At 41.2% G+C, this 25905-nt stretch overlaps 1 protein-coding gene across 3 annotated transcripts in view; it reads right to left on the bottom strand.

Annotated features, from left to right (window-relative positions):
- The window catches only part of USP47 (ubiquitin specific peptidase 47), a 79386-nt gene that overhangs the window by 1796 nt on the left and 51685 nt on the right, over positions 1-25905 (bottom strand). For all 3 annotated transcript variants that reach the window (XM_044425724.1, XM_044425723.1, XM_044425725.1), the window contains 12 exons: positions 23531-23635; positions 22758-22965; positions 21898-22013; positions 21602-21721; positions 20488-21265; positions 8415-8590; positions 7443-7523; positions 6543-6658; positions 5624-5742; positions 3472-3602; positions 1647-1694; positions 725-855 (listed from right to left, as the gene is read on the bottom strand). In XM_044425724.1, the coding sequence (XP_044281659.1) occupies positions 725-855; positions 1647-1694; positions 3472-3602; positions 5624-5742; positions 6543-6658; positions 7443-7523; positions 8415-8590; positions 20488-21265; positions 21602-21721; positions 21898-22013; positions 22758-22965; positions 23531-23635 (2129 nt within the window). The remainder of the gene's footprint in view (positions 1-724; positions 856-1646; positions 1695-3471; positions 3603-5623; positions 5743-6542; positions 6659-7442; positions 7524-8414; positions 8591-20487; positions 21266-21601; positions 21722-21897; positions 22014-22757; positions 22966-23530; positions 23636-25905) is intronic.

The following is a 25905-nucleotide window of genomic DNA, read 5'->3' as shown; positions in this document are numbered from 1 at the left end:
TGTCTGACTAGGACAAAAAGAAGGGTGTTACAAAGGGGCTTCTCAGAGAGCTACTCTGAAGAAGAAACAATAGCCAATCCTCATGCTAGGCCCCCAAAGCAGCTTGCCAGTAAACTAAATACCGGTTTTACTAACATTTCTTGCCTTGTGAAAAGAAAAACAACAGGAAGAAGCAACTTTAAAGATTATTATTCTTAAATAGTGAGTGCCTGATCAAAATATTTATTTAAAAAATGTTTGAAATAGATCTATGGAATCTGCTTTAGGTAGTATAACTCTCAAGAGAACATTTCTGGATCTGAAGCTTTGCAGATCCCTCCCCCGCTCCGCGCGCCAATGACTAGCAAAATCACACAGGGGCTGCATACCACAACATCAAAGCAGATGCAGCTACAATTCCCAATTACTGACACTAGTTACAAACCTGGTGGTGGGCTTCACAGCACCACTTGCCAGATGACTACTCTGCCAGCCCATATATACTCATGTCTTGAAAGCAAGGTTAAGCACAAAGCTAAGTTTATGTCAAAAAGTATTGGAGAGGTCAACAGAGTACCAAGCCCAAATAGAGTGCTAGGTTATGTATGATTCATGGCCCATTACTGACTCTCCTAAAATATCACCCAAAATTTTATCCTTAACCTTTTTTTTAATTTAGTACTGAAGACAGAGTATTTCCTTGTGTGTCTCTCTCTGTGTGTGGGGATAATGTAGAAGGATATACCTATAAAATATCACTGCTCCATCATCACAAATGTAGAGAGGCCATACATTCAGTGTAGAAACCTTAGGATTCCAGTCCAAATCCTGATGTATCTCTAGAACCGAGATCTCACATGGAAATGTCCCTCTGCCCTGGATGGAAATTAGCAAAGTGAGTATATACGCATGAGGAATATATGTTATGGTACAATCCTACCACGTATGCCACCTTGTTTGCTAAAAAAAAGCCTTAAACGCAGTGTACATCATTTAAAATGTATTTTATCATGTTGTAAGCCGCCCCGAGGTTTCGGCAAGGGGCGGCATAGAAATGTTTAATAATAATAATAATAATAATAATAATAATAATAATAATAATAATAATAATAAAAACAATAAACCCTTAAAATAAGCCAAGAACATTAAAAGCAGTAAAACATTAAGCATCAAAACTGTGCAATTTAAAAGGCAAATTAAAAAGATATGCCTCCACACCCCAAGAGAGCAGGGGCCAGTATAGTTCTTGAGGGAGTGCATGCAATCACTTGGGAGCAACACAGGAGATGCTCTCTCGTTTGTGCCCTGAAACTGGGCTTCTGCACATACTGATGCCTTCAAGGTCTCTCTTGAAGACTTTAGGCCTGGAAAGAACATCAGTGACAAACCCTTGCTTCTTAGTCACTCCCTTTCTCTCAAGAGATGATTCTGTTTATTATGCACTACTTTATGAATTTAAGAAGCAACGGTCTGGCACAGCAGAGTACAGCGGTTTCAGCCAGTAAATACAGTGTATTTTCACCCCTTTGGACCCTAATACTTTCCCACATATGCTCTGGGGGGAACAGGAGGGACGGAGGGAGGGTCAGTACAAATCTTTCCATTCTTGGAATGCCCTGTAAGTAGAATCTGAATTGGACACAGTAGCTTAGAGAAATAAAACTCACCTTTGCAAACTCAATGTTTTCTAAAAGGATTCCACTTATTTCACTAAGCTGGAAAAAAAAATCTGATCAGCATCTCTTTGAAACAGGAAAATGAAGATGACATGCAGTTTCACACAAACATGCTGTTTTATGCAAATATAAAATTCAGTGCAAAATCTCAATTGCAGAATTCTGGGAATTCTAGCTTTCCAAAACATTGTAATCACTTGCAGAGATAGCCCTAAAAATATGACAACGTATCCTCTCTTCTTTTCCCATCCCTGAGCTTTTTGCATACTTAAAGTATATTACAAAAAAGTCAGATGCTGTGAAAGCACACAATTCAGCTTCTGACATACTGGGCTGATTCACATGATCAAACAGCTCACCAAGGCTTAAGTCATGGTGGACTGCAACGTATCTGGGGTGGCCATCTTGAATATTTAAACCACGATCATGACTGCTCGTGCCGTCTGAACCTAGCGGGAGTGAGTTTTTATGTAACCCATGATATGAATTACAACCCTCACCTCGACCCCCAAGTATGAACCATACAAACCTAGGTTCAAATTCCACCTGGCACATGCTGCAATTCTTAAATAAGCCTCTGCAGGCTGCAGTGATCATGTGCACCAGGTTAGGTGGGAACAAATCCCTAGATCTACTTGGGCTGTTTCTGAAAACAACTCGATGGCAGAAGGCTTCAGCTTAGATAGCCAACTTGAGTCAAGCTTTGGAAAGCGAAGGCTTTGTACCTCCCTTCTGACTATCCTGAGAAGCAAGCAAATGGCTATAACATTTTACATCTTTTAACACAACTGGATTATATTTGTTGATACAGTAGCCCTGTAAGAGCACCGCACCTGCCAAATTTCAGAGAAATAGGTACAAGTTTTTTGTGCAAGTACCTTCCTTTTTGATCTTTTATATATAAAAGGATCCACCAATGCCTGCATTTTAGAGCAAACTGAATGAAATATAGAGGGCTATTTGTCACTTCTGAGACCAAGCTTGCCAAGTTTATAGTGTGTGTACATGTGTGCGCGCGTGTGAGAACTGAAAAACTATGTACTGGGAACCTGCAAGTCTAAATGTTATGGGGGGAAAACTGCAATTTCGCTGAAACCCTAATGAATCATCCACATTTATCTTAACTGGAATAAACTTTGGCTTGTTTTCCCTCATTACTAAACTCATACTGATAGAAACAAGCAGCAGATTTTGGGAATGCTTTAAAGCAAGATGTTAGGGTCCTTCCAAGTACTTTGCACTTCAGTTCCTTACACCTGACCACTGGCCTTGCTGGCTAGTACTGGTGCAAACTGTAGTCCAAGACATTTGGAAGGATCCAGATTTCAAAAGTCTGCATTAGACTATGGGAAACTAAAGCCAGGCAAAACTCTACTCTACAACTTCCATGGAGCAAAGGAACAGTCTCTTAGCACCACCTTCTGGAACCTTCCTCTGTGGTAGGAGTAAAGCCAGTGCAATGCAGTACCTCCCAAACCAAGCCCATACAAATAGCACAGAAAAAAACCCATGGCTGACGTTGCTAAAAGCTGCTGAGAAGAAAACAAGGTCATACTCCTAACATTTCTGTTCCTGTACGGACACTGTCCACAATGGTGAACACTGCAGCTTCTATTGCAAACTCCAACTACATTTTCCAAATCCTTAAGAACATGATCTCCCTGCACAATTTTTTATTAAAAAGGAAAAAAAATCATTATAAGAGCCTCAGTGTGTGTTGATCTAGCAATCAGAAATAAAAATGCTCTGATGATGGCTACTGAGGCTTTGTCCTAAAGCTCTTTTAACTTCGTAAAAGGTGACAGGTATGAATTACCTTTTCTTTTAATTCATCAACACTGCTGCTCTCTAGAACTACCTCCTGAAAAGGATCCAGTTTCATCTCTGATGGCCTCCATCTTCGTGACAGAACAGCAAGCTGTGACATGGATTTCATTTTTTCTGCTCCTGCCAAATTAAGTTGAAGTATTTAAGGACTTCAGCAAGATGTTTCAAAGAAAGACATAGAATTAAATACTTATGCATGTGAAATCTAAATTATTCATAAAACAGATATTTATAAACTCATTAAAGGTACAAATAGTTTTCTGTAAACCACATTTCAGATCTGATCCTCTGACCAGAAAATGAACCACCTATAACTAATTGTCCTATTCATGACATCTTGCTTGCAATTGCAAAGGGTTTCGGACACTAATTTATGACTTCTCGACTACAACAAATAAAAGTACCACAGTGGCTACTTGCTGCTCCATAAATCCTGGTCATGAACCATGTAACTTCCATATTCACTCTTACCCTTGCCTTTTGTTGTGATTTTAAACAGAGTGAGGATTGTGGTGAAGGTGATTTTATTTAGTTTTTATACCGCACAAAACCAAAGGCTTTCTGGGCAGTTAACAAAAGTTAAACATATATCAGAACTCATATCTTGTTCTAGGGTTGTGAGGTGGTTGGAAAACCACCCCTGCTGGGTTTAGATGTCACATTCCACACTTGGCCAGTGTAATTATGAAAAGTAGGTGGCTTGTGACTGGCATGGGCAGCTTTGTACAGCACAATGAGCCATGGTGTGGTGGGTTATTTCAGAATAGTTTGTCATGATATCTGAACCTGAAAGATTTTTTTTTTTTAATGAAGGATTATTTTCCATGAACAAGCCACCCTAAGAGCTCATGGCTGCTTGTTGGGCTGTTCAGGGTGGCTTGTTGTGACATCTGAACCTGGCATGGGGGTGTCCTTATGGGTTGTTGAGAATGGCTAGAGAATCAACCAGCAAAACCAGTGAAAAGCCCTGTCACTTCCCAAGTTTTCGTACTGTTGCCATTCTTCCTCACCTCTTGTCAGTGACTGCTATGCTTTGCTTTAAAAATGAAGAAGAAAGGAAACAAAGGGTGTCCTGAACACATTTAACTTATGTAAAAATATATATTTTTAGTCTTGCTCAAGTGTACACATTCAAAAGTCCACTAATACGGAATTTGCCTGTTTCTCCTCCATTCTATTGTTCCGACATAAAATGTGTAGACATTTACTGACCCACCTGCTCTGCACTGAAATGGGTATATTTTTACTGATCCCATCCCTTATCCATGATGGATCCATGACAGACCACTGAACCATATTATACCTATAGCTGAAAACTGATACCAATGCAGGGAAATAACAAGCACAACGTGTGAGCAAGGGTGTGTGTGGAGCCAAAAGTGGCTGGTGTCAGCAAGAAGAGATTTTCAAGCAAATGTTATTACTTCAGTAGTACACGGAGCAGCCATTTAAAAAGAGGTGACCACCAGCCACTCAAGCTCCAAAGTGGAGGACAAAATTGACCATGGCATTTCCAAGAGGGGGCATCAGTATGTTGTGCTAAACTGCCAACCATTTATGCTGCTACACACTTGCACAAGACCCTGAAGTTTTAAAAAAGGTTGCAAACACATTGCTGTATTCACAAGGGCTCAGCATATTATATGCATTCAGCAATTTAAGGGGTGGGAGTAGTTTCCCATGTGAACCTGCAGCCCCTGTTGAACAACTGCAGAGAGCATGCTGGTGAATGAAGAAGGAACAATGAAACCAGTATTTCTGCTGAAAATCTGCCTGGGATACTAGCTAAGAGAAGCTAGGAGGATTGATGGAGAAAGAGCCTGTGGCAAACCACAAAGTGCTTGATTGCCTGTTGGTAGCAACAAAAAAACCACCAACCTACCATGGCTTATTGTCAGGGTGGCTCAGCATAATGCATGAACCCACCCACTGTCCGCATGTTGTTGCATTAAGGCTGTAATCTTAAACCCACTTACCTGAAAGTAAGCACTCTTGAACTCAGTGGGACTTAAATTTGAGTAGATATATATAGGATATACTGCGAAATCATTTTTAATGGTTAAATTAAAGATAGTTTAACTACTTAAGCGATACATTTCAGTGACATTTCTAAATGATTAAAGTAAAAGCTATGTTATTACCATCAAGTATTTCTAGGAACACCTCCCAGTTACTTGAAATATTAATATCTTCTTCATAGACATGATAATCCAAAAACACTGTTCCTGGATTTTTCCAGGTCTTCTTTCTCAGGCGGAATCTATAGGAACAATATTTGCAGAAAATGTTAGTGTATCTGTATGAATAATCACTAGATTATTCATCACTAGTCTGTAGATCCACTGGTAATACAAATGAATCAGAATAAAAACTAAAGCTACAAAATTTAATTTAAAGACAGTGGGAGTGTTAGTATGACACAAGCCATTGTGAGGCTATGCTGCCCCTTGGGCACAAGCAACCAACCAACCAACCACCTTCTGAATATGCAAACCCTGCCTGGGGTTTGTTGTGTTGTGCAAACCTGGCAAATGTAGATTATGTGAGGGATATATTCCCTGGATTTGCATAATGCAATATAGCCTATGGGTGCTAAATGCATAACATGTGATGAGGCACAGGATGTCATCCAAGCCCAAGTAGTGTGTTTTTAACACTGGGAAAAGGAAATATTTATATTGAATAGACCCGAGAAATTTAAGCTTTAAAAGGGAACAAATAAAATTTACAACTCCTTATCTTCTCTGTAGCACACTTTTTAGAGCATCAGGTTTGAATCTCAGAAACTGTCTGATGCAAAACTAAACTACAAAAATCTTTTCTGTGGAAAGATTGTCACTGTGAGCTACAGAGTGCAAAATGTTAATAAAAAGAATTCATTTGAAATCTTGAACAAAACTGGACAATTTGCCCAAGATTTACGTTATCAGCAATAGTAATATGTGTAATTCTTTCCACTTTTTGTTTTAAATAGGTAAAATCTATAGTACCCCTTGTAAACACCCAGAGTTGTCTGGCTATAAACATGTAAAATCTAAACTGCATTGCAATGTTTTGTACCTGTCAATTGTCAGATCTAGCCCACACTGCTTCCTGAGTTGAGGAAGTAGCTCCTCTTTTGATTGCCGCACAGTCATTCCTTTAGCAAACACAGAATCTAGAAGAAACTTGCAGGGCTGTGAAAACAAATGCAGAATCATTAAAGTTGTTAGAAAAATGACCATTCTTTCTTCATAAGGGGAGGAATTATAAAATAAAGGCTGCTGGCATGTCCAGTTTTCTCCAAAACATGTGGTCACATGTCCTAATGCTATTTTCTACCCCTGGACAGCAGCACTGTTTTTATGTGCAGGAGAACGCATGCCTTGACGTAGAAGACACAAAACTCAGCACAGTCTGTTTCTCTGGCATTTCCATGTTTTCCTAACGACCTCGTTCAGGTGATCATATCTGCTTTTTACCAGGATATTAAATCAAGTTCATACTATGTTGACAATGCTGGAGTGGAAAATCTTAGTTTCCTGGATCGGGAGAAACTTTAAACTATGTTAAGAGTCTTCCTAACTTCAGGCAAAAGACTCATACATTTCTCAGCTTAATACATAAAGATATGACCAGCATCCATCTTAATCTTTCAATTCAAGCATAAAAGAGCCAGAAAAAGTAAACGCCAATGTCACACTCTTCACATACTCTTCACCACTCAAGGTACATACACATGAACACTGCGCTGTTTGATCAGCCATTGCTATAATTTGTTCTCATCTGATTCCCTCATTAGGAAACTTATTAATTCCTGACTTTATGTGTCAAGTAAAAATTTTCCTGCTTGGCCAATTTTTGTTTGGAAAAACTAAGTGGCCCATCATGGTCTGAAAAATTTGAAAAAAACATGTAAATTGTAGAAGGTCCAGATAATAATGAGATAATAAGCTACAGGAGCTTTCAAGCCTCACTTACCTCTGGATCATTTACCAAGAGCTGATAAACCTTGACTCTGTATTCTCCCTTCTTCAGCGCTCTCCCAAGCCTAATTGTTATCTTTAAAGTGGGGGAAAATGAAAACAGCTAAAACAGTTAAAAAGTACTTTTGCATTTCATTTATTTAATTTCTATACCATTCAAAAGCCAAAAACCGTTTGAGAGCTTCTGAAAAATTATATTCCCAAATACTTGTTTCATTCTCAACAGAGAGTAATGTCAACTCATCAATATTTTTGTGTTTGTGACAGCATAGGAAAGCATAGTATGGCTACTATGCAAATCTGTATTATCTGCAAATCTGGATTACCAGCTTTTGGAAAAGGGGAACTTTTACAGATAAGATACCTCCTAAAAACATATGGGAAAAAGAATTTTGTACAGTTCTGTCCCTTTACCAGTTTTAGGCTTACTGAAAGTCTTTGGTCAAGCTGAAATTGTTATGAACAGAATCTAGAGAATGAAAAGTGAAACTATAGTGATGTAATGGGACCTGCACCACACCCCACAGTGTCCTCCGAGGATCCAGAGACCCCGAAGGAAAGCATGTGATGGTGCCCGGGCAAGGGCGGCTGCTGTGCAAACACTGGAATCATTCAGCTTAATGACGAAAGCAAAGCAAGTTTTTAAACACCAAGTTGGACAGACTCAGGTTAGGAATACTCTGTACTTGGGATATACTGTTTGAGGACGGCATTAATTTTATATGACCCATCCAACTCTCTAACACATTAGTACGCTGAAGAGGAAAAACTTTCTATTCTGCACTGTTACATTTGTAACTGGAGTACAAAACTCTATAAAATTAATTCAATCGTAGAAGATACTTTTTTTAAAAAAAAAAGGGCTGATACCATTAAAGAAAATATCTCTTGCAGAATAATTGACTATATCCCTGTATTACTGGCCTTTCTGTATGCTCTTCAACATTCAACAGCGTATTTTGCTAACCTTGTTGTCATCCGAGAAGGATGAAAGGGTTTCATTCAGGCGAACACTCTCAAACTCTTGATTGCTGGCATAAACACGAAAGACCTTAAACTGAGAGGATGGAACTCCAACATATGGCTCCAAGTGTTGCTTGAAAGCAGAGAGTGTAATTCTTTTATCAATGTGAATCAGCAACCCTAGGCACACACAAAAAAAGGGTATTTTGGAGCGAATTTCAAACATTGGTCTGAAAATCAAACACACCAGCTTCTTGCTTTGAATGTATACTTGTAAATATTTATTGTGTCATTCCTGTAATTTAGCGGTCACCTGTGTCAACTAAATAGGTGTTGGGTGCTTTCTGTTGCCACAGAGATGGTACTAGACATGCAACCATTTACAGTGCTGTGCTGGCCCCCGTTTACAAGTAACTCCACTGACTTTTAAGATTACTTAAGACTCTTTGGCAAAGGACTTTGCTAAAAGCCTTTGGGACTTGGAAGTAAACAGTATTGACTGGATCACCCCTGTCCATATGTTTACTGACACTCTCAAGGAACTCTAAAAGGTTAGTGAGATAGGATTTACTTGTGGAAGCCATCACTATTCTTTTTCAGCAGGGCTTGTCCTATGTACTTGTTTAGGTTTACCTGCATGTATGCTTTCAACCAATTTACCTGGAACAGATGTTATGCTAGCCAGACTCCAATTTCCCAGATTCCCTCCCCCACCCCGCCCATGCCTTTTTTAAAATCAGTGCTACACTGACCATTTTCTGATCCTCTCATACACAAAATAATCTTAGGGACAAGCTACGTATTTTATAAGATCAGCAAGTTCATATCTGATTTAAGAACCCTAGGATAAATACTATTTGTGCCCAGTTATTTCAGTCTGTCAATAAAGTTGAGGACTTCATCTTTTGTAAACACTATTTGCCTCAGTCTCCCTGCCTCTCTTCCTGAAAACATTGGTTCAGGCAGGAGTTATCTGTCCTGTATCTTCTGCTGTGGGCAACTGAAAATAACGTGTCCAACTTTTCTGCTATTATTAGGAGGAGGACCTTTTCTGCTACCGTGTCCCAGTTAAGGAACTTGTTCCCCAAAAAGGTGCACCTGGTGCCAATGCTTTATTTGTTTTGGTGCCAGGCCAAAACCTTTTTATTCATCCATTTTTTTAAATTGTTAATTGGTATTTTACCTATTTTACATCAAGTATTGGCCCTAAGGGGTTTTTGTTTCATTGTTGATTTAATGTTTTAAAAAATGTTTTCTGTAAACTGTTATGAAATGTTTAATGAATGACAGGATAGACAATTTTTAAATAAACAAACCTCATCATCTACCTTCAGTGTTCTTTTAACTCCATCACCATCCAACTGTCCATACGTCTCTCTAGCTAGTTTCCTGCTTTGGATATAGCAAATTAATTATTGGCCTTGCTACTATTAGCAATATGCCCCTCAAAGTGCTTTTCTGCATCTCTTATTGTCTGTGTACATTTCACATATGCAAGCTTGTATTCACTCTTGCTTTCATCATTTAAACAAGACTTCCAATTTCTGAAGAACCATTTTTTATCTCTGACAACTTTTATGAGATAGTTTATTAAACATGCTGGCAGCCTCTTGGTACTTACCTTGCTTAACCTGTGATATGCATACTGTCTGAGCCTCTATAATGGTTCTGAATACTATGGTTCTGAGTAATTGCCAAGCATTCTGAAGGGATTCAAATCTCTTGACTCCCCTTTCAACTTCCTTTTTACCACTTTCCTTATTTTATAGACGTTTCTTCTTTTGAAGTCAAATGTGACTATACTGGATCTGTTTGAGCAAGCTTCCACTTATATATTACATTTGATAGCACTTGTGTTCACTCTTCTCAACAATATTTACATCTTGTACTAGGTCCTGAGCTACCCCATTTAGGATTAAATATAGGATTGCCTTACTTCTAGTCTGTTTCATGACCAACTATTCTAGCGCACAGTCATTAGGAATAACAAGAAATGTAGCTCTTTTGTCATATCAGGAGCATAGAGTTATTCAGTCAAGGGGTGGTAATTTAAGTTACCTATTATTATAACGCTTCCAAGTCTTTGCTTTTGTTTTCCATTGCAAGCTCAGGAGTTTTCTTGCAAGCATTATCATGCACTGTGGAAGAATGTCCCTTTTAGGTTTCTGAGTCTGCTGGACACCATGCCCTCTTTGACATACAGAGCAACACCTTGTCCAATATGCCTCTTGAGTTTTACATTATTTTAAATAATTAAGGCCCAGTGACATGTGCAACCTGGCCTGTGTGACTCTTCTCTTGTTTTTTGCTAAATATGTACAAATCCAACAAGTCACAAGCTACTGGTGATCTAAATCTGCAGATCTCTCTCTTAGTCTAATACTTAAGGGTGCATTGAAATTACAGTATTTTCAAACACTTTTGGTTCTTTATCAATATGCATTAAAACAAATGGATCTGATGACCAGTAATGCTTTCAGCATTACGTGTCAGGTCCAGTTTTCAGTATCCTGTTTGACTTGATACAATACTGAAAACTGTGATCATCAAGTGACACAGCATTATTCTTGGTCATTTTGATGAATATCCAACTGGCATTAACTTATAGATGCAAAATGTCAGCACAGAAACTAAGTATTCTTTATTCTTTTCGTTTATTCTTTTCAGTGCCAGGCCAAAACCTTTTTATTTTCCCAATGTTTCCCTGACTGTTTTAATTGGGGTTTTATTATTAGCTAAATTTTAGGATGCTGTCTTTTAATTTTTCCCCCTTACATTTTGTATTGTTAAACCATCCCGAGACTTCGGTAATAGGACAAGTCTACAAAAGTTTTAAATAAATAAATAAATAAATAAAGTATTGTAAAGCCTAAGAAACACAAAGGTTATAAATGTAAAAGGAATTCTGCATCTGTCTTGATTTACAAAACAATCTCTTATTTGTGGTTAACAAACAGAGAAATGAAGAAAAATAAATAGTTTTTTGCGAAGTTCAGAGGAAGCTCTAATCAAAATAATTTGGAACATTGTTTTATGTTGAAATGCTAGCTTTATGAAAGCTTAACATTAAACCAGCTGTTTCCTGAGAATGATTTCTCTTTGGAGCACAGAATAGACAACTACTGAATTTAGCTTTCAGTTCATACTGTATACAATATGATCTCATTATACACTGCAGTATGAACACATCATATTGTGATCTCAAAAATGCTGAAGCATCACTCTTAGCATCAAAGCATCAACTGCATATGGGCATTAGAGATACAAAGTACTACTTTCATCTATGGATCAGCACTTTCCATTTTCATACAAATACAGGATTTTAGGCAGTGAACAATTCTCCTCACTTCTCCTAAAGCAAATGGAGTGGATCCTTAATTTTCCTCCACAAATAAATGAGTTCCTTCCTCCTGAAGAAAGGTTCCAAAACAGGTGAAGATTCTGCAGAAAGAAGTGGTAATTTTCACCTATTTTCCCTCATTTCTGTAGTCCTGGTGCCACCCACCATATTTTAGAGGTTCTCGCAACCCTGTATAACACTTTTGGAGCTTCAGAGGACAGTGCAATCAGCTACCTCCTCCCAAAATTCCCTCCCCTCTCTCTCTCTTTCTATAGAAGCCACTCAGCTGCAGTATCCTCTAAAGATGGAAAAACTTACCAACTTGCAGGTAAGAACACAGGATCCTATTTATTATATTTATGTTCCTGTAAGTTGAATACCATGAGAAAAATACACTGAGAAGACACTCCTGGCTGGGACTTTGTGTGACCATACATATATGTATGTGCATGAATGCATGAGTGCAGAAACACCCACACATCAGTTTGGTTTTAAAACGGAAAATCAGGTTGTTCAGGCCACTCAAAAAATGACAGTTACAGGCCAGCAACCTGACTTTCTTCTTCATGGTTTCTGTGCATCACACATAATGGGCGACTAGCAAACTTACCCTGGAGAACAGCAGGACGGTACTGTCACTGGAGGATCATGGAGAGGACTACTCTGCCAAAGGAACAATCTGTCTTTGAATGGACATTTAACCTGTAGCTCTTACAAATATTGAGGGTGCAGACCATACAGCTGCTCTGCAAATATCCTGCAAAGGTATTCTTGCAAGGAGCACTATGGATATTGCCATCACTCATGTGAAGTAGGCTTTTGGATGGGCCATGAATTGTAGACCGGCCAGCTCATAGGTTGACGTGATAGAGACTAGCAGGCTGCATCACAAATACTGAGTGGATAGAGGAGGGTTTCAGCACTTTTTGGAAAAGTGTGTGTAGGACCTGGACAATGTACTTGATTATAGTGTCCCATGGGTTGAGAACCTCCTGTCATGCAAAGGTGGTGAATGCCTGCCTTTCAGCCAGGTAAGGCTTTCTCATTGATGGTTTTTGGGGTGGCATTAAGGATGGCCAAGTATTGGCTGTGGGGTTCATAGTGTAATGTGCCATGCTGTGAGTCATAAAACGTTGATGTCAGGGTGAAAGATTTTGCCCAGGTCTCATGTTTGGACATGAGACCTGGTAGACAGAGAAATGTGTGGTAGACAGAGGAATGGCAGAGCTGTAAAAGTTGAGTGAACCACTGGTGCCTTGGTCATCAGGAGGTGATGAAGATGCAGTCTGTCTTGTCCCTAATCTTTGTGAGCACCCTCATGATCAGGGAGAAGGAGGGGAGAAGTAGAACATTTCCCCAATAAGAAGAGGAATGAATCTCCGAGGGAGCTGGCCTCTTGTCTCACTTGGAAGCAGAAGTTTGTGCAGACCATGTTGTACCTTGTGGCGAACAGGTAAACTGTTTCTTTGCCCTATATGTCAAAGATCTCTTGGGGGCTCTGGGACTCAGTTCCCACTCTTGCAAATCAAGACCTGTGTAGCTGAGTTTCTGCCAGTGTGTTCCTATCACATGAATGGCCATGAAGGTTAACAACACTGCTGATACACCAGTCCCAGATCCTGATGGCTAGTTTCATCAGTGGCATCAATCATGTTTCACTCTGTACCATGGTGCTGTTGTCTGCAGCTATCTGGGCTTCATGTTCACGCAGCCAGGTCTGGATGGTGGTCAGAGCTTTGCAGACTGCTAGCAGCTCCAGAAAGTTAATGTGTTTCCTGGCCTCCTGTCAATTCCAGGTTCCCTGGCTTCTCAGGTCACCACAGTGTGCTCCCCATCCCAAAAGTGATTTATCTGTGGTGATGATGACTGATGAGTTTAGGGCTGAGAAGCTGGCGCCTGTTGGCAAACTGAGATGGTTGGTCCACCAGTGGCAGCTGTTACTGCTGGATACAGGGACATCGAGGCACATCTAATGGGGCCAAACCAGAGCTGCAAGAGTCACATTCAGAGCCTCACACATAAAATAAATAAGTTAGGGTTACTGAGTTTGGTGGTCATCTTGATCAGCACATGTGCTCTGGATGATAGCAGAGCTTTTGCTGAGGTTGAGCTGAGGGCCTCTATGATGAGGATGGACTGGGACAGGAAAAGAACAGATTGACTGTAGTTAATAAAGTCTCAGAGTCTCTGGGATGGAGTACAGTAGTTCTGCCTTATGAGTAGGTACCAGTCATCAAAGTCTGGGAACTTGGAGGTGCAGATGTGACCACTTGGTGAGGGCTCTGGGGGCAGGTGAAAGCCCAAACCGGAGTACAGAGAATTAGGATATATCATCTCCAAACCAGAAGTGCAGGAAGTGTCTACAACTGTGGTCTACAATGCTGCGGAAATAGGCATTTTTCAAGTTAACTGAGGCAAACCCAATCCCTTACTTGCAGGAAAGGTAGGATGATCTGGACTATGATCATCCTTAACTTCCCCAGTGTGATAAAGCAATTGATGTCTCTGAAGTCTAAAAACAGTCTGAGTCCCACATCTCATTTTGGCACTGTGAAGTAGTAAAAGTCAAAACCTCAGGAAAGGTTGCAATGAGTGACTCTCTATGGTCCCCTTGGAAAGTAGTAAATTGACCTCCAACATCAGCAATGGGGATGAAGCTGTGCTCCATACAGTACCAAGTGGAAAGATGGTTCTAAAATCAATCCAATAGTCTCTCTCCGCCATGGGTAAGACCCAGCGTCAACTGTTACTGCCTCCCATGTGCAAAGGACTGTTAAGATTGGGGAGGAGGAGGAGCCTGCTGGCCAGGGCAGTGAGTGATGGTGCTTGTCCCCCTCTGGACACCTTTGTGCTTGCTTGAAGTGGACCACGGTGGCATGCCTTCTGGGCTGGAGGGCTGTCTGGGACCTGAAAGTGTGCATGGCATCGGCCTTGAGCTGGTAAGGAGGTTGGGGGTCCCTGAACCACTTACGAGGTTTGGCGGTTAATTGTTGAAAAGCCATCCTCCTTGCCATTATCCTAGCCTTCTGCAGGGGCACCATGCACTCATCCATGTGCATGTTGAAGAGGTCCTCCCCATTGAAAGGAAGGTCCTCAATGAGGGAACTGGTTTCCTGTGGCAGCTTGTGGAGCGTAGCCATGTATTCCTCCTGATGGCTGTAGTGCCTCTCATCTCCTTGGCATTACAGTCAACATGGTGCCTTGCTGTGGTTATCTTCTGATGAGCCTCTGACTGGGACATCCAGGCCAATTCCTTGTAGTCATCAGGGAGGTGGTTGCACATGGTCCTAATTCTGTCCCACAGGAACAACTGGTAGTGGACCATTGTGGCCTTGTAGTTGAAGACTCAGAGGATGAGCACTGAGGCTACATAGACCCACCTTGCCATACTGTCCAAGACTTTCCCCGTCTACTGGCTCCAAGTGTTCTTTCTGTGATCTGCCTCGGGAGGACTCCACAATGACTTTTTCTTCAGTTCCTGGAAGGAAAAGGGGACATCCTTCTCCAGCACCCTAAACATGGTCTTAAATCCTTTAAATATGATATGTGCTGCAGAGGCTTCCACATCTGCCAGACCATCTGTAGTAGTGTAGGCAGAAATGGAATTGCCACTAGTACTGAGTCTTCAGAATCCAGGGGTCAAAGACATAGGTCTATGATTCAGTCATGCTATTGCTCCATCTCAAACCCAAGGGAGGTCATCATCTAAAGGACCTGCTCTGAATATCAGCCCAATCTGTCCAATGGTGACACCAGATCTTGCAAGGCAACAGCAACATCAGGTGAGAAGGTAGACAGGGCCAGTGATGCTGCCAATTCCAGGTGGGAGAAGGAGTCCTTGGGGTTTGATGATAGGAGTGGTGTCCTCTGTCTTGAGTATCTTGATATTGTGGGTGTTGCAACCAGCTCGGTACCAGAGCCTTGTATCGGTGCAGATGAGAAAAGCAGGTTGCTTACCTGTAACTGATGTTCTTCAAGTGGCCATCTGTGCATTCACACATATGGGTGCTGCGCCTGCGCAGTGCCTAGGTTGGAAGATTAGAAAGCTAATGGTTTTGGCGGGAAAACTCCGCTCCCCTCCCCCTCAGTGGTATAAATAGGGCGGAGTGTCCGCCATTTTACTCAGTCTTGAAGACCAAACGTTTGCTCCCTTGAGGTTGAAAGCATATGACAGGAAGCGTCAACGGTACCGAAATATTAAAATATGGTACTGAGAAAAAAATCATCCACTCACCGACATCGAGTGGGGCCGGCAGGTGGGTTGTGTGAATGCACAGATGGCCACTCGAAGAACATCAGTTACAGGTAAGCAACCTGCTTTTCTTCGTCGTGGCCTCTGTGCATCACACATATGGGTGATTAGCAAGCTTACCAGACTCGGAGGAGAGAGGTGTCGTCAGCGAAGAATAGATGAGAGAACTGCTCTGCCAAAGGAGCAGTCCTGTCTGGTGCAGACATCCAGCCGATAATGCTTGGCAAAAGTGCATGGGGCAGCCCATGCTGCAGCTCTGCAGATATCTTGAAGTGGAACCTCCATGGCAAAGGCGGACGAAGTTGCTACCGCTCGCGTAGAATGACCTCTTGGAAACACAGTTAAGTCTATTTTTGCTAACTGGTATACCAGGACGATAGTTTCGACGATCCATTTAGAGAGTCTCTGAGATGTGACTGGGGACCCTTTGTCATGCTCAGAATACTTAACAAAGAGTCTATTAGAATGACGAAAGGGTTCTGTAAGAGATCTGTAAAAAGCCAAGCAGCGTCAAACATCGAGAGTGCGAAGAGCCCTTTCTATCGGATTCGAAGGCGATGGAAAGAACACAGGCAAAACAATATCTTGACTCATGTGGAACAGTGTAGCCACCTTAGGCAGAAATGATGAATCCATCCGAAGAACGACCTTTTCCTTACGGAAATTCAAATATGGTGAGTCTATTTGAAGGGCGCAAAGTTGGCTAGCTGTCCAAGCTGATGTGACTGCTATAAGGAAGGCCGTTTTCCACGAAACAAGGCGTAGGTCAACAGTCGCCAGAGGTTCGAATGGGGGCTTTGTAAGAGCCTGAAGTACTACGGAAAGGCTCCATGTTGGCATAGCAGGACGAATGAAAGGATGTAAATTCTGTAATCCCCTAATGAAACGCCGAACCAGAGGGTGAGAGAAGACCGATGAGCCTTGTACAGCACCACGATAATGTGATATGGCAGCTGTGTAAACTTTAATGGATGATGGTTTAAGTCCTGAGTGGTACAGTTCCAGGAAGAATTGTAAGATGTTCTCAATCAAAGCCATCCCAGGAGGAAACGAACGGCGTTCGGCAAAAGATGAGAATCTCTTCCATTTTGCCGCATAAGACCGACGGGTGGACGGTCTTAAAGCAGATTCGAGAATCGCCTGAATTTCCTGATCGAAAGCTGTTGGTACCAAAGTGGTCGTTGTCGAATTCAAGGGAGGAGCCGTTTGTATAGTTCATCAAGCCGCGTTCTCCGGTGCTTGAGATGTCGTCGGTATCGAGTCAGCTGCATGGTTTAGCTGATACGCCAGGCCGTCAGCTTCAACGAGGTCAGATCTGGATGCCGGATCGCTCCGTTCTGCTGTGTTGACAACTGAGGAATTGTTGGGAGCCGAAGGAACATTCCTCTGGATAGTCGAAGGAGAGTGGTAAACCAAGGCTGTCTCGGCCACCACAGGGTTATTAATATCCCTGTGGCGTTGTCTTGAACTATTTTCGATGCCACTCTTGTTATAAGTGGGATCGGAGGGAATGTGTAGAAAGTCATGTTGTCCCAAGGGATCATGAGAGCATCCCGTCAATCCCGATCCAATACCCGCTCTGGAACAATACCAATCGCATACCCTGTTGTCTCCGGTAGTGAACAAGTCCATGTCTGGGTAACCCCATAAACGGAAGAGGTTTTCGCAAAGTTGTCTGTCCAACTCCCACCCGTGGGTTGTTGACATCTGTCTGCTCAGCGTGTCCTCTCTCCATACGCCTCGACGTAGATGTGGCCTCTCTCGGAACCGATGGTGACTGATGGTACCGAGGATAAAAGGCGTATGGTTGGTAATCACTCCAGCCGGGGAAACCACCATATCCAGGCATTGGCCAATCCTCATCTCGGCGCTCAGACAAGCGGCTTCAATGTCTGGGAGGTGATGGTGAATCTGCAGGTGGCTCAGCTGTGGGCACTGGAGTCGGAGAGCATTCCCTCGGTGGGGAATCTCTGATCTCTCCATCAGAAATGGACTCCCTAAGCGGCTCCTCCGGCTGTTGAGGAGGCGCGCTCTCAGGGTGAATAGATTGCCTGGGGGATCCCAGCGGAGTCACCTGCATCGTGGATTGCAGGGCCGGTCGCGAGGGAGTTAGTACCGCAGCGGCGGTCAGCACCGAAAAGTCCGATGGACCCGGACCACGATGTTTGGAGTGGTCGGATTTTTTGCCCTTGCGGGCGGGCTTGTCTGTCTTTTCTTTCCTCGGCTTCTTGTGCATAGAGGGCTTGTCTGAGGCGGTATGTTTATGCTTCTCCCGTTTTTCGGCTGGGGGAGAAGGTAGCTGCTGGGCCTCCATAGAGGTGGCGCCTTCATCCAAAGGATGCTGTGGAGGAGCGGCAGAAGCCGGAGGAGGGTGCTTCGCAGGTGCACCAGCGGTAGAAGCGGAGCGCTGAGAGGGCGTGGCCGAAGAGGAGCCAGGCCTTAAGACCAATTGGTCCGATTGCATCAAGGCCTGGTCACATAGTTTGTGGAGATGATTCTCCCTATTTTTCCTAGCTTGCTTGGTAAATGCCAAGCAGTGGCCACATTTATCGGTTCTATGCCCCTCACCAAGGCAGAGGAGGCATAGGTTGTGCGAATCCGCACACATTTTGGAACCACATTCAATGCATTTGTGGAATGCTGCTCACTGCGCCATCGTGAAAAGAAAGGAGAAGACAGTGCAGAGGGTAAGATAATATTTTTGGTTTGTTTTTTTTTTATAAGAACAAAAGCTTTGAAGAAAGGTTAAGAGAAAAACTTGGAGTAGAAGAGGAAGATAGAGACAAGATATATAAAAAGTGTAAAATGAACAGAGAGCACGAGGATCTAAGCGAGAGACAAATAGGAATGAGGCACTGCGAACAGCGGTTGCAAAGACTGAGTAAAATGGCAGACACTCTGCCCTGTTTATACCACTGAGGGGGAGGGGAGCGGAGTTTTCCCGCCAATACCATTAGCTTTCTAATCTTCCGGCCTAGGCACTGCGCAGGCGCAGCACCCATATATGTGATGCACAGAGGCCACGATGAAGAATGATGCCTTGATGGCGACACTATGGTAACAATGTCTTGGTATTGGCCAGCTGTCCCACTCAGCGACCTCTCAGTAACAAGAATCTGGTTGTCTGTTTGAGATGCTCAGGAACCCTTCTGGGGCCAGTGCAGAGACAGGAAGCAGTTGTAGGACTGAGATCAGTAGATGAGGAAAAAGTGGGATCTGTCCTGGTGTCCCTCTGGTTCCGAGAGTGGTATTGGTCCTAGTGAGGCATAGGTAGATTGCCTTGGTGTCAAGCCAGCATCTGAATGTGTCAGTGTTGGTCTCAGCAAAGTACAGTTAAGATTGTCTTAATGCTGAGCCACTCTCCTAAAGTGTCAGTGTTGCCCCCTGTGAGAAGCAGATAGATCACCTTGATGCCAATGACTGGAACAGTGGTTAGGCTAGATCCCTGGGAGGGGCAACTCTTGGTTCCCTCTCAGATGCTGACTGGTGCAGGATGCCATCCTCCCTCTATACTGCAGACTGTGAGGATTCCAAGGGTGGGCCCAAGTGGTGTTGATGGTTGACATGGATGCGCACAGTGCCTTTGCTTTTCCTTTTTGGTGCACTCTTCTGGTTGCACAGTCATCAGATGAGCGACATGGCTTGGGGGAGGCAGGCTTGGCTACAGCTCCTCCTGCAGCTTTTGGGGGCCTGGCTGTGTCACCACAGCCCAGGCAAATGGCCAGTCTCACCCCTTTCACCTTCTGAAACCATGGGATGCAGGGCCTTTCCCCACAGTCCAGCCTTCAGGCAATCTGCCCTATGCTTCCAAGTCTGTGTTGTGAATGCTTGGCAATGAAGGCAGGCCTTGACAACTTGTCCCTCACCCAGGCAAAGAAGGCAGAGGGAGTGACCATCCTTAGGGGGGAGTTTGCTATCTCAGAGGGCACACTTTTTAAATGGCACCATTGAGGTCATTACCGTAAATGGGGAAGGCAAAAAAAATATAGGCCAAGTGTGAGTCAACAGGGAATATGACAAGGAGCAGAAAAAAATTGGGAATATATATCTGTGCATGGAGGGTGGGAGATAGAGAGAGAATATGAGAGAGAAGATGGGTTTGCAAGGAGAAACTAGTACAAAAGGAGGTTACATATGTAGAGAAAATAAGAGAAAGCAGTAGAAAAGGTTTAACGAAGACTGAAAATAATCAAGTTTGAGAAGTACTTCCTGATCCAAGCATGATGGCAGTCAAAAAAGAACTGAGGGAATGGGTGAGACTCCTTTCTGCATAAACCTGGAACAGGAAGGTGAGAGGCTCCCACCTAACTGGATACTTAGCTATAAAATCTTCCCAACCCAAGGCTCTATACAGGTGAAGAGCCCATATGTGTGATGCACAGAGACCACAAAGAACTTGTGTGTCTGTGTATGTGAAACATATATAAATAAAAATTTACATTTCTAGATCTTAAAACATCACATTTTGCCTTTCTTCCTACATACATTTTTGACCTTCGCCTGAACCTTCTTCTGCAATATAGGGCTCTGCTTTGAAGTACATATATTGTGTTTCTCCCCTGCTCTTTCCACTTTCATCATATTCACTGTCGGTTCCAGAATCTTCTTCAGCTGTATCCCAGGTTTCCTTCTTCCCTTCATTGGCTTTGGATCTCCTACTGCTTGTTATGCTGTGGGAGTCGAGTCCATTAGCCAAGGGCATCGGAGCATTGTCTACGTTGCACAATGTGTCACTGCTGTGGCTGGAACTAAGAATATCACTGTCCACGGAACTTGTACTCCTGTCATTATTCACATCAGAATCGGAGCGTTCCTCTGACTGGAAATTATCTGGATCAGACACCTGAATTTGGTTTTCAAGCTCTTGGTTTTCTGCTGAAGTTGATGAATCTACCTCATTTGAAGGTGATTCAATGTTTTCAAAGTCACTTGCCTCTGTACTCTTACTGCTGTCTCCGTTGTCTCCCTCTTGCTGCTGCTGCAGAGATAAGGTTTTAAGTTTTTCAGTGCTTTCTTCTAAGATAGCTTCTACTGATTTCATATTACCTATAGGTCCTTTCACTCTTTCACAAATTTCATCTAAATTGCCAGAATCTCCACTGGCTTTTTGAAAAATGGTCCTTCTAAATTGTGATCCAGGAGATTGTTCAGGTAATGAAACATACAGTTTGATTGTATTAGCATGGCGATCCAGAAGTTTCCATAGCTGTGAATCAGTAAATGCCAGTTGCCGATCCTGAGACTCTGAACTTTCAACAAATATCTAAAACACAAAAACAGAGAGCCAATATACAAAAAACTTCAATTTTAAAAATAAATTATCTAGAGAATTGAATATATGGAAGTATAATCAGGACCTATATCTCACTTGAGATACTTCTACAGGACATGTGTATGATGTTAGCACTAATGCAGCTGAAATTCAAAACAATATGGAGACACCACCCCAACTTATTATTTTAATTTGTTTTTCAAAGGCAATCTGAGATAAAGGATTTGTAAAATACATATGCTGAGGTGATACAGTGGATTTTAATGTTTTCAATGCAGTATTAGCATAACCAGTTTCAAAAACAAATGTGAAAGTAAAACATCTTACTTTATTGCTCCTAAAAAAGCCTTCAGCTTTAAGTGTTTTATTTGCCACACTGAGAAGACGCAAGTCATTGTAGCAACGTTCCAGCACAATCCTCATTGTTTCAGCTGGCAAATGAACAGCCTAGGATGGCAGAAGGAAAGAAGATGAACTTTCAACTTTTGTTTGTAATCTAGAAGGATTTGTGCATACACCACAAAAGAGAAAGATAACACAGACACCAAGAAAGAAAGATAACACAGACACCAAGTCTTTCATGCCAGCTTTCAAAATAATACAGGATAATGCAGTTGCTTTACCTTGGAAATGAGATGCTTGAATTCTGTAACTGTCTGGTTCAAATAGGCCCGAACACTAATAGGAGGAGCTACAGTTTCTTGTTTTAGGTCAACAACATGAACTTTTACCATGACTTCTGTCAGAACAGGAAAATAAGTATCGCACATGAAGAAAACAGTAAATGAAAAGAGTAAAGTTATCATTTTAACTATTGCTTCACTGTTTATTAAGTAGCCAAGTGAGTAAGATGCTTCCAGACCAATTCAAAGTGTTTGTTTTAACCTTCAAAGTTCTATATGGCTTGGCATTGGAATACTTGAAAAAATGCTGCTCCCAACGTGAATCTACCTGGACACTACAATCTTCATTTCAGAAGTTCCTCTCAAGGAAGGTGTGAAGGGAGGCAATGAGGAAGAGGACATTTTCAGTGGTTTCCTACGAATTATAGAATGATTTTCCCATTGAGGCTTGCCTGATACCAATCTGTCTGTCATCTTGTCAATGCCAGATTAAGACTGTCCTTTATTAATAGGCATTTAATGGCATACAATGGGACACATCAGCTGGTATTACTGGATTATTTTTATTGAAATTGTTTTAGTTTTTAAAAACTGCCTTAAGTTGTTTATTGAAATTCTATGTTGCATTTTATTCAGTTTGTATTTTATTATTATCTACTCTATTAGTAAAACCATATTATGAATTGGTGTGAACCACCCAGAGAGCATCAGCTATTGGTGAGTCAGAAATAAGTACTAACATTATTATTCAGATAAAACACTTAGATTTAAGATTTAAGAATGATTTAAGTATTCTGTTTAGAAAACTCTCTGCCTTCTGTTTCTCATAATATGAAACAATTCTATAAAACATTACTTACCACCAGGTTTATAACACTGAAAAGCCTGGTCAGGTCGCCTTGTTTCCAGAAGGAGATCAAACATGTATGTTGATTTAACACCTCCAAGTAAGATTCCCATTGGAGTGTCCTCTTCTCCTTCATATGATCGCTCCAAATAATCATGGAATTCATCATATTTAACAAGACGACAACAATCCAAAGGAATCACCTCTTCTAAATCCATTATCTAAAACCAATGCAAAAACCCAAATATTCTTGAAATGGCTAGTAAATCTGTTCAAGTATGCAGTCAAAATGAAAGGCAAGGGTGCCATTATTTCACGTTTTGCAATTTGAACAAGCAGTCTTGCATTGTCACGTGAACAGGAATAGAATAAACAGAACAGTGTGTGTGTGTGTGTGTGTGTTTGCTTAGTGGTCTAGAAGCAGTAATACTGAGATTCTCCTTGTAGCCATTCAAAAGCAGATTGGCAAAGTTCAAGTTGAAAGGTTACCAATCTTTACATTAAGGAATGTAGTGTTATTTTCCGATAGGGCAGCATAGTCAATTGAGACCATACAATGCTTCATAAAATACAATAACATCTCAAGATGTTATCTTAAACTGCACATGCTTTTTTACCATTATACTAGCTGTTGATTTCCTAAGATACCACCCAATTATTGTCCATCTGAAATAGAAAAGGTAATAGTTAATAAGCAAATACCACTGCCTGATGCTTATGCAGAGAATAGCAGTTGCAGCCTTTGGCATCCCAGAAAATTGTTATCTGATAAAAATTGTACTGTACCTTATAGGCGATCTCTATAGCTTCCTTTAGAGTCTTGTCCTTGTGAACCTCTAATTTATTCTCCATCATTATTTGTTTCACAGGATGCATACAGAATAATTTAATCTGTACAACCATTAAAAAAGTTAAGATAAACAGATTTCAAAGTACAATTGAAAGCTCTGGTGTAACAGAAGTTATATATAAATAACTTACATAAAATAAAATATAGAGAAAAATATCTAGTAAAACACAGTCTGTGTGTAAATACTTTGGTCAGAACAAAACTAAAATATGCAATTATTAGAGAAAGTAGCATGTAAACTAGAGAACAGCCATTCCTGTTCATTCCTAAACAGCCTGTCTTATATGCTCATATGTCATTTTTCTCCTTCAGGTATTACAAATTCCATCCCATAACCTATCAAACACAAGGTTTATGTTAATTAGCATTCAAAAGGCCCCTTGAAGCTTGAGTGACAGTCTAGAATTCAAAGTTATACCATCAGATGATGGAAAGGCAAATACTACACTATTTCATGCAGTTTTTTTTATAAGTTAAAATAAAACAGTCCGTAATCACTTCTCTGAAGACAAAATGTTTGTTAAACTTTAACACCATGCAGAGTATATTAAGATACTTCATGCAGATTCCAGCTAACGGTTGTTTCTTGGCCTATCCAGCTGATCCCAGTAAGTCTAGCACTCAAACGTGCACACACACAAGGTCCCATGCCTTATCTGTTCACTTCAATACAGAAAGCAGCTCTGGACATATAGATTATTCCCACTGAGAAGCTCATAAAAATGAAGCTATGTATGAATAGCTCATTAACTTAGCTATTTGTATGATCCTATTCACATGTAATGGATAACAATGGGCATTTAACCCATGGCTAGTTGTGGCCACATCAGTACACTGTCTTGCATGTGCTTGTCACTTCTGGTTTCAAGCCACCTAGGGAATACCCTATTCTCAAACTGATATTGTGATGTCCTAACCTTGGAACTCTGGGTTGTTTATAAGTTAAGTAACGCAGAGTTAAGCCAATAGTTATCTGTAGCTTGTTTTTGTACAAGATTAACTTCAGGTGCTTTAACCCCTAAACAACCCAGGGTTCCAAATGTGGATATTAGAATAGAAATCCAAGAGCAGTTGACTGAAAGGAGAAGTGATAAGTACTTGGGGGCAGTGTATTTACATGCTCAGCAACAAACTATGGGTTAAACAACCCATACATGCAAACCAGGTTGATATGTATACTCTGTTTTTACTACAGGAAATGTATCTATAAAAGTAGTAAGTTCAAATGAACATTTCCCATGCCTGTTTATGGGTAGGCAGTAATGCATGATAAATATCAAGTACAAGATACAAATACAGACTATTTGTACAAAAAGCAAAAGATACAACATTTCTCTTTAAAAAAAGTATTAAATAATGTTAAGAACTGCAGGAGACAACAATAAATAGTGCTATTTAATTAACAGTTAATTAAAGGAAGATGCATAAGTATATCATGGCATTCTCAATAAAATCAGGGAGTACCACAATAGCTTTATGATCAGTCTCCTTAAGGGTACAACAGAAAAGCATGTGGTTTGTACATGTAATACTGAAGCGGATGAAGGAAGACGGAGCCCCAAAACATCTGAAAGGCACTCAGATGGCAACCCCCTGCATTAAAACACAGTTCAGTATCAAGTTCAAACCAAGCCAATACTGAAGGGAAGAGCCAAAGGTCCAATTCACAAATTATAAACCTGGTTCACTAAACCATGCTTTGTTCCTCTGCTCCCTCCCATTTTCTTTACATACATGGAACTTTCATGCCCATATACTCTTCTTTCTGTTCTACTTTGCTGTGAGCTCTTAAATCAGTCTTTTAGTTTGGACACAACAGGAAAATGCATTTCAAACAATCAAATGGATTATATTACACAAAATGGATTAAATTACACAAAACTGGACACATAATGGGAAGGAGCATGGGATCACATAGCTTTTTCCCTGATCTGATAAACCATGCTGTATTGGGTTGAGATTATTACACCTTAATGAGTTCACTGTCAAGCTAGAACTGAGGTGGAGAACTTATGGCTTTCCAGATGTTTTGACATCGATTCCTGTCAGCCCGAGACAGCATAGCTAATGGTGAGGGCTCATTGTGTTCTATAATTTTTGCACTTTTGAGGGAAGTAAGATAAGTGATATGTAATTTTGGTAAACAACCCAGAGAGCTATGACTATTAGGTAGTATAGAAATGAAACAAAACAATAGTAGGAATCAGGAATTGTAGGATAAAACAATTGTGGGCCACAAGTTGACCACCCCTTAAGTCAGTTAATAACATTTTAGATTTACTGAACTTGGGGAAATGTAGTTCCCTAGAAA

Source organism: Varanus komodoensis, unplaced genomic scaffold, assembly GCF_004798865.1.
Source record: "Varanus komodoensis strain SLA01 unplaced genomic scaffold, ASM479886v1 scaffold16, whole genome shotgun sequence".
NCBI lineage: Eukaryota > Metazoa > Chordata > Lepidosauria > Squamata > Varanidae > Varanus > Varanus komodoensis.
Note: the sequence above shows the minus strand (reverse complement) of the source record. Positions and strands in the feature narration are given on the sequence as shown.